Raw genomic sequence first — 9,687 nt, forward strand, 5'->3', positions numbered from 1 at the left:
AGCAATTCCTTTGCTGAAAGATAATTTATACAATCAGAAGAATTAAAGAATATACTAAGTATAAGAAAAATATAATTTTGGAATATAAGTGTTAACATGAAAATGACTTTACAATAACGATTAAGATTGAACTGAAGCAAATAAAGACGTCAAACCTTCCAGTGTTCAAATTTGGTTTTCAACGTTTCATTATTATCTTCTTGGTCTACAAGGAGGGTCGATGCGTTTACGTCATGACCATAGAACATTAATGCCAAGCCGTAGCTATCCAACTCCAAATTTTTTCTGCGGAAATCTTTGTTGAAGCGCCTTTAAAAATATTTAATGTTTGGGATTTGTCAAACATTAGGATTTTATCAAACATTGGATGAATATTGGCGTAATCATAGCCACACCTCGTCCTAGTATCTTTACACTTTAGACTAATCGTGCAGCCAAGAAACTATTAGATCTGACTTACCCATTATTCCGAGTATCCGTTGAGTAACAATACAAATTGGAGCGCTATTCAAATCCTCCCTGATAATTTGGACGGCACTCAATGCTCGACTTTCAACGCGTTCTTGAGTCACATTGTCATCGGTACTAATCACAATGGTCAACTTCAGTGGATACTAAAAATCATGGTTGTCCTATTAGGCTCCGAAGAATTCATATCTAGTGAAAAGCTCTCGTACTGAAATCCTATGCAGAATTCATTTCGTTGTAAACATAATACTTTGGGATGCCACATACTGATGTATTGAATTTTAATTAACTCACTCCTGATTTTTGCAGTTCGTGTATATTTGACATAGAATCCTTTTTCTATGCACTGAAATTTTGGTTACAAATTAATGACAAACATGACCATAAAAACTGTATCCATTGAATATTCAATAGAATCTTGCATCAATTTCCTAAAAATATACTCTAATTACATTTCTTAATTAAATTGTTTACGCTATTATCTTTTCTGCTTACTGCTTATAGACAGAGAGAGATATCATTGTTATTCAAGTATGATGACCATTTCAAAGTAATATTCCAAAAAAATTTAAATTAATAATGCAATGTTTGGGACAGAAATTACTCCTTTAATTATTTCAAAAGCTAAATTTCAATATTGATTTTGGCTTTAACATAATTTTAATATAACTTGGACGATTGAAATATTTCAAAGGTTTGCTTCTGTGAATATAAAGAATGACCAACAGAATGTTTTTTATTGGCTGCATTTCTACACAAATTTGTAAAGGTTGATTATGCGGGATAATCATTCCATTCATTGGACTTCCTTTTATTCCATCAAGAATAAATTGGAAATGAGCTGAAATCGCACAATACAAACTATTTTATTTGTTTAGTAGTAATTACATGTCATTCTTTAATTAATTAAAAATTCTGTGCAAAAATTCAAACTACAATTTCCTACCATATCCCATTCCTTGAATTATTTTTAGATGATCTTGAAACGTAACTGTCACCAAATGACAAGGTACCACTACACAAGTTATATTAAGCGCCTTTTCACCACCGAACAAAATAGCTTGAACTGGTAACCAGTAGTGTTTTGTATAGTTTTTTCGTGCTAAAGTTTAAATTTACATCAGCTACATCACTAAATCTTCGTTTCTTATAAATTTATTCGGATTTTTGGTGAACTATTATTGTTAACAGCAACAAAGGGTGGACGTCAACATTTGTGAAATTCATCTGAGATGCATGTTCCAAAGCTTCTTTTAAATATCCAGGGTTTATTTTGCCATCGTGGTAATGCAGTATTCTTGATCGACGGTTCAGCTCGTAGTTTGCACATTCACATATTGCAGGGATTTCCCTGTAAGATGATATAAACGAATATTCTACTATTATTACTACCAATCAATGCACTGGAATTCATAAATTAATTGCAATTTATCCTATCTCCTTTAATAATTAGTAGTAGAATTGAGGAATTTGGCAGATATGATTTCGACTTTAAAGAATATTTGTGATGTAATAATATATAACTAAATAATAATTAATATAATGTAATAATAATAAATAATAATTAATATAATGTAATAAATAATAATTAATATAATAATAATAAGTAATAATAATTAATATAATGTAATAAATAATGTAATAATATATAAATAAAAGAAAATTGCTAACGCCATATTTTTTAAATCTTTGTCGAATGAGTAAGTAGCCTTTCTCTGATAGACTGTTGAGATACTGAATTTCAACTTTGTTGTATATTCGGTCATCTATTTCTCCTGAATTTTAATTAAATTTTTATTGAGCTTCTTGTCTTTCAGATATTTAAGCAGCAAATGCATCATGCAGTGAAATTCATTTCAGTTCCCTGATTATGGATAAGTATCACATCGACTGAAATATAACTTAAAAACATTTCATTTAAAGTTAAAATTCAAAAATTCAAAAAGTCTACCTGTAGCTGAAGAAGTATTAACTGATACGACACTGGTTCATAACGAATATAAGGACAACAAGGGATTTAAAATCTAAGCTGTAAATTACAAATATATTCGATGATTTCGATAATTTGTACGACTTTGTGGAATTATTTTACTGTTAACAAGGAATTTCGATTTCTTAGAAGTTTAACTAAATGGATCCAATCATTTTGGATTTGTAATAAATCTGCTTACTAAAATATGCGATTTTTCATGAATTATTCTTTCATAAAACAAGTTTTTCTTTTACTTGGCCAGTTTATTGCATGTTTTTTTTGATGAGTAACAGTAAATGATTGTTAGGTAATATATGTAAGAGTTAGACCTAAATTTATTGTGGTTCAGTGTGAAACACTCAAAATAAATTCTGTAATTATTTCGTGTTTTAGCTATGATGAATAGTTAAAACTATAAAATGAGTAGAAGAATTTATAGAAACGAATTTGAGAGGACAGGTTTGTGACAACAGACAAGCTGGTTGTGATTGTGAATTCTGAACGAAAAGATGGGCCTTTTATGTTAAATATAATTTTAGTTAAAAATCAAAAAAAAGAAATATTGCATTCACAAAAATTGAAATTAATCTTAATTGTTTCTTTTGTACTGAATAGCATGCATTGTAAAATAGAAATTGTCCAGATAATTTATGCAGAAAATAATACTGTCGTAAACGTGTTTTCATAGAAATTGGAATTAACAGAAGAATATTTCCCGTTACTTGAAAGCATTTCAAAATATCTGATCTGAATTTGAAATCTAAAACATCTGATCAAAATTTGAAACCTGAAATATCTAATCTAACGAAAATATCAAAGGATGTATTCTTCTGCTGTAATCTTCTAATACATTCTTTTCAAGTTTCCATTCTCATTTCTCCTTTTTTTTCGCTTTTCTCTTTCTTTTCTTTTTTTTTTCTTATTCATAAGCGCTAGAAATGTTTTTTTTCTTTTTTTCACTTTTATGGCTATAGGTCCAATCAGTCCAATCAAGCGTCCTCAATACTTCGAATCAGAAATGGACAGTGGACAATGGACAATGGATGTTTGATGAAAGACGATGCACGGCTTATATGTTTTAACGAAAAACGATTCGTACAAGTATATTTGTTGAGAATAGAGAATGGTTGAGAAATAATTATTGGTAACTGCAGGGTGTCATCCAAATTAACTTTATAATATTCAACTTTGTATTTGTACAATGTTTGTCACGGTTGAAGAAAATCGTCGATGTCATCTCACGGAAAAACCTTTGTAATTTAAATTAGTGAACAAAAGCAATTACAAAAAATAAAAAAAAAAGATTAAAAGAACCCGCGCAGGCATGACAGAATTGGGATCTACAGAAAATGTGCTGATACTAGGTTATAGTAATTAAAAAATGTTGTGATAAACATTAACAAATAAAAATGGAACGACTGATCTTCTCTCATACCTTTCAATTCACCTGAGGATATCCATAATGTTGGGGGGATTGAGAATAAATGTGGTAAGCTCTTCACATCAAATTTTCAAATTGAAAGAAAAGAATTGAAAAGTCCGTTAAACTCCATGGGCAAGATATGGCGTTTTTTCTCATTTTATTAGTCACTTCCTGTGTCCTCTATCATACTTCATTAAAATCAAATATCCACTCGACATATTCAAATTGATACATCTGCTAATTGTTCACCCTGCTAATTGTCAAATGTAGACTTCAGGGTGTGAGTATGGAAGAGGGAAGATAGAAGGCTGAAAGAATTGAGATGAAGTTGTGATTGTATTAGATGAACTGAAATGACAGTACAATATTGTCACTGTATCTATCCTCATATAATAATCCAGATGCCGGGAAATGATCAAGTAATCCAGGTGCCGGGAAATGATCAAGAAGAAATTTCTCAGATCAAATAAGATCTATCTTGTACTTTCCTTTGACACCAACATCTTTTGATAACCTCTCAATCACGAATACATTCGTAATTCTATACATTTTTATAAAATTCTTTTGTTAAAGGATATCTCATGGTTATATGAAAAAAGAACATCTACCTATCAAGGTGAGATATAGTGTTAAATTCAAAACTTACGAACTTTTGATACATGATAACTTTTTCCAAATGACAACTTTGATATATGATAACTCTTAACTTTTTCCAATACAGCTGCATCAAAAGTTAGTTACTTCATCAACTACAACTGTTACGTTAGCTAATTACTTTGTCAAATAGCATTAACATGAAAAGAATTGTGCCGTTTTATGCCACCAACTTTCATGACCTCTGAATCTAAGAAGACTGATGATACAGAACGTGCTTTACAACATCCCATATATTAACATTACATTAACAATAACTCTTACTTGTTGTATTCTTACGTAAAACTCATATATTATCATTATCTCGATACTGTGATTTCTTCTCCTGCAAAATCTTCAAAAGATTCTGGAACACATGATCCGGAAATTGTTTTGACATTCGTGTTTTATATTCTGCTATACTGTTTGCTTCACTTTGATCCGGAAATTGTTTTGACATTCCTGCTTTATTTTCTGTTATACTGTTTGCTTCGCTTCTTGTTGACCTTCATAAATTGAATTTTCATGTATCTCAAATATAGTTTGCTTACCGAAACATTCATCGTATGAATAGACTCGCCTAAGTCTAAGCATTTAAATGAGATTCTTGAAGACTGAAATGAAGAAGAGATTACACCTTCACCATGGCGGCATAATTCATCTCTCAAATTGAAAGGGAAACATGTCACATAAGTAGATGCGGTATTTGTCGTTTATCGTGATAGCACAAATAAGCTTGTAAACATTAAGAGCAAAACCAAGCTAAAGTTTCTTGTCTATCCTGAATGAATTTTCGTAAAGTGTTTTGTTTCTATGATGTTCGAAGAAGATTCTGTTAAACACTGTATTAATGTGACTTTATGAAGAGTTATCAGAGGTGTACCATAAGTAAAAGGTTTCTGATGGTAACAATGGACATCCAAGTTTAAGTCTAAGTAACAACAATGGATACCGCAACTTTTTTTTTGTTTGCGTATATTAACAACCTTTATTGAAAAAATTTTTCGACTAATGCAGGGAGGACAAATGATTAAGATTACTTTCCATTAAGATGTTAGATTAAAGTGATTTTTGGTTCCGAACATATCACCAGAAGTAATTTCATTCTTTTTCTGTTTATTAATTAGCCGGAAATAGCGATGCCTTTTCCGTAAAGTATTTTGGTTTCTATGATATCCGAAAAAGATTTTATGAATTTTAATTTTGATTTGATCGGAGATCATTTGTCACTTTGTCATTTGATCACTTGTTAATTCACCTTTCAGTTTTTCAATTTTGGCTTCTGGTGGATAGCAGTACAGTATCACTGCTAAATTGTAATTCGAAGATAATAAGAAATATGAAAAGCTGCAACTAATTTGAAATTTAAGCAAAAGTTAAATTTTAATGCAAATAAGATGTTCGACGAAACGGAACATCGCCATCCGCTGTTACGTGGAATTTCTGCTCCGTATCGTGACAAACGAAAACAATGGTGACAACGAAAACTTTTTTTTCTTTTTTCCAACATAATCCATTCCAGTAATCGGTAATTAAAGAAAACGCTTTTCTTATCACTTCCTCCTCATTGAATGAGGTAATTTGAATGAAGTAATTTGCGTGACTGCTGCTTTTTTTGGATTTGATAATCATTTCTCAGGCTTCTTCTCCGGAATCGAACCTTTATTCTTCGTTATCCTGTCACAACAATGATAGCCATATAAACTATCATCGATAAGTTGATAAAGCAGATAAATTTGATAGATATGCTTGGTCAGGATGAAACTGCTAAATTATGCTTGATTCCTGATTAGCATTAATTTCAAAAGAATTTGTACTGGTATTGTAGAGGACAAGTCTTTAGCAAATGATACCGTAAAGCATCCAGGTTTATTTCCACCTTTTTAAAGGAATAGAAATTAAATTCATTAATAGGTCAAATTTAAAAGTTCACTTCTTATAATAAGTCTAGCAGGGAAAAGAATGGCTGAAAGCACTCTTCTTTGACAAAAAACTGGAAAAACTTTTGAAATAAGATGATAAGGTTGTGATTTATTGCTAGTTCGATGATCAAACATTAAGCAAAATTTTTTTGCTTTTTTTTTTCTTTTACATTTAAGATAACATTGATCAAAAATCTGCTAAAGGTTTTGTTTTGAAATCAGTAAATCCAATTTTATTTTCAAACTTAGAAGATCGACATTCTTTGCAATAGAAAAGGCATCGTATTTAACTGATAATTTAATGACAACGTCATATGGCTTTAATTTAAAAAATTAGAATGCATATCAGATGAAGATGAATAGAGATATGAAGATTTTATCAGCAAAAAAAGAAAAAAAACTTTTAAAAGTTTAGATTTGTTTTTTAAATGATCGAATTGCTGCTTTTTTTTTATATATATATAAAATTAAAAAAATGAGTTTTCATCTTTGCAAATATTTGCATCGATTGATCCCTTCCGTTATTCTGATCATCATCCTTGGTGACAGCTAACAAACTTCATTCTCTCTTCTACGTCTAATTAAGTTTCTTCTGTATGAAAACGCATGATGTATAAATAATTCTAGCCTGATGCTTTCTTTGTTTGAAGCAATTTAATTTTTATTCGAAATTATGAGGCCTGTAATCATTAGAGCCTGAATAATAAGGCCTGATTACAGAAACTTGTAAGAGTACTCTAATCAAGCTTTATTTTATTTCAATTGAATTTATCTCTTCAACATATAGTATTTTTTTTCTTGTCCTTCTTATCAAAATTTTTTTTCACTTCATTTCTTTTCAAACTTTTAATTAAATTTTGACAAAATTTTGAAATATATGTATTTAAGTTATGGTTTAATATTTAATATTAAGCCAATTAATCCTCTTAGACATAGCTGAATATTTTATTGATCATCGATATAATTTATAAATAAGTATTGTTATTATCATTCATTTCATCGGGACATTTGACGACAACCATGAGTTCCTTTTGTTGTGATTGTGTAATTCGATTTGCTATCGTTAATGGTCTTGAACCAACACCGCTGATATTTTCACTGAGTTTTGGACAGCATGAACCAAAAGTTAACAAAAATTCTCGTCTATAAATTAACAAATTTAAACTTAATTAATTTAGTGTTTAATACTGAAAGTTCCAACAATACAAGTTTAATTTTGAGCTTTAGAGAAAAAAAAAATGTTGAAATTAAAATGTTTTGAAAACTTGCCTAAATACATTACTCATTAAGGCACATAATAAGAAATTGAAGCTGCTATTAATCAGTGATAGTACATCAATAAAATCACCAAGATATTGCATTGCGTATCGAATACCTGGTTTTAAACCTGCAAATGGGCAATTGGACAGGTAACAAGGATTAAAAATAATTATAAGAAGTAAAAAAAAAAAAAATGTTAGTTGAGTATTTTGATGTTTAAGCGCAAAATATTGAAGTCAATTCTTTCACAATTATCCTATCACAAATTATCTATTCCAGGTTAATTAATTGTTTTTAAGCAAGATGAATAATTTACCTATAGCAAAAACAAGGATTCCTTGTGGTAATTCTGTAACCAAGAAGACAGCAACAATTGCTGTTAACATTGTAGTGGTACGTTCCGCTTGAGATTTACCACCTGTTTGACCATGACATAAGCGAGTTCGTCGTTCACGAGCTTCAATTAGCATACGTACCAATAATGTCATAAATATTGTCAACATTAAACATGGTACCAATTTTAATACCAAACCTAAAATGCATTATAATTTTTACTAATAACATGCTTAATCTAATGCAATATAATACTAAATAATGAAAAATATGAATTGTCCCCTTTTTAGTTATTTCCATATTTGTAACTTTGAGGAAAAAGAAAAGTAAAAGAATGAAATGGAAACAAATTGCTATCATTTTGACCTTTTACCTTTGCTCATTTACTATTAGTCCTTTGGCTTCCTTATTGTTTTCCCATAAATTTCATTAAATCAAGCTTGCGGTTAAATTGGTCGATTTCAAAATTGGGATGGGAAGAAAAAAACATTTTATCTTGTTTTTTCTTTTCTTTTTTTTTTCATTCAATAAAAGATGAGTCTATAGACTTCCCATGTACCCTAGCTAGAGAGATGTTTCGAGCCTCAAAAGCCTTCTTTTCTTAATTTGTTTACAAGCAAAACAATTTAATCTCTGTTCAATTTCTACATAGCCTATAGCACCAGGCTTCTTTTTTTTTTTAATGTAGCCTATAGCACCAGGCTTCTTTCTTTTTTTAATGCAGCTAAATTTATTGCTGCTTGGACAAAATTCACAACTGACATTTTTAGCATCTATGAATAAATTAATTAAAATTGCAAGCAATAATAGTAAGTCGATAATATTAGTATATATTTGATAGAAATACGATTCATTAAATCATATCAAATATTCTTACCAATAATGATAATTCAAATGGATTGATTAGATTTTAAAAGCTTTATGCTATTGTCCCGTTCCTAACAAAAAGATCAAATGATAAAAATGAAATACAAAAAAGTCAAAAGGTTAAATGTTGAAAATTTTTTGAGAGAAACTAACCAGCAGCCCAAAAATTAAACCTTTCCCAACGACAAGTCCACCATGATGGCTGAGCAATATTATAGGCATGAACTTTGGGATTATCCACATAATAGTGAGCATATGCTGATTGATTTGATGTACAGTATGCTGGTACATTCAAATAACCGCTATCACGAATCTGAAATTAAATTTGGAATAAATTGCACTTGTATAGCATCATATGTTGAACAGTTATTGGATGAGTTTAATTAATTTAGCTATTAGTGATAAGTGTCACAAGGATTTTATCATTTCTTTCATTCTTCCTCCGCAGTTCATCATTAATATCTGTCATAGCAACTGATAATATGCTTGGTTAAGATATTAATATATGGCAAAGGATTCGTTATGCAGTATATCATTACAGTCATGCAACTACTATAATTATTCATATTATCACCATTATCATTACCACTACTATTATTATTATTATTATTATTATTATTATTATTATTATTATTATTATTATTATTATTATTATTATTATTATTATTATTATTATTATTATTATTATTATTATTATTATTATTATTATTATTATTATTATTATTATTATTATTATTATTATTATTATTATTATTATTATTATTATTATTATTATTATTATTATTATTATTATTATTATTATATAGTAT

At 29.2% G+C, this 9,687-nt stretch overlaps 2 protein-coding genes across 2 annotated transcripts; both read right to left on the reverse strand.

Annotated features, from left to right (window-relative positions):
- Positions 1-149: 149 nt before the first annotated feature.
- Positions 150-795, reverse strand: LOAG_09803 (hypothetical protein; the record flags this gene model as incomplete). The annotated part of the gene is made up of 3 exons (XM_003145330.1): positions 150-309; positions 457-614; positions 763-795. The coding sequence occupies 3 exons, from the start codon at positions 793-795 to the stop codon at positions 150-152; spliced, it is 351 nt and encodes a 116-aa protein (XP_003145378.1).
- Positions 796-7,665: 6,870 nt separating this feature from the next.
- On the reverse strand, positions 7,666-9,347 carry LOAG_09804 (hypothetical protein; the record flags this gene model as incomplete). Its single annotated transcript, XM_020448024.1, has 4 exons — positions 7,666-7,805; positions 7,995-8,210; positions 9,032-9,191; positions 9,291-9,347. 4 exons carry the CDS (start codon positions 9,345-9,347, stop codon positions 7,666-7,668), a joined length of 573 nt encoding a protein of 190 aa, XP_020301797.1.
- Positions 9,348-9,687: the final 340 nt, after the last annotated feature.

The sequence above is a fragment of the Loa loa genome, assembly GCF_000183805.2.
Source record: "Loa loa unplaced genomic scaffold supercont3.173, whole genome shotgun sequence".
NCBI classification, from domain to species: domain Eukaryota; kingdom Metazoa; phylum Nematoda; class Chromadorea; order Rhabditida; family Onchocercidae; genus Loa; species Loa loa.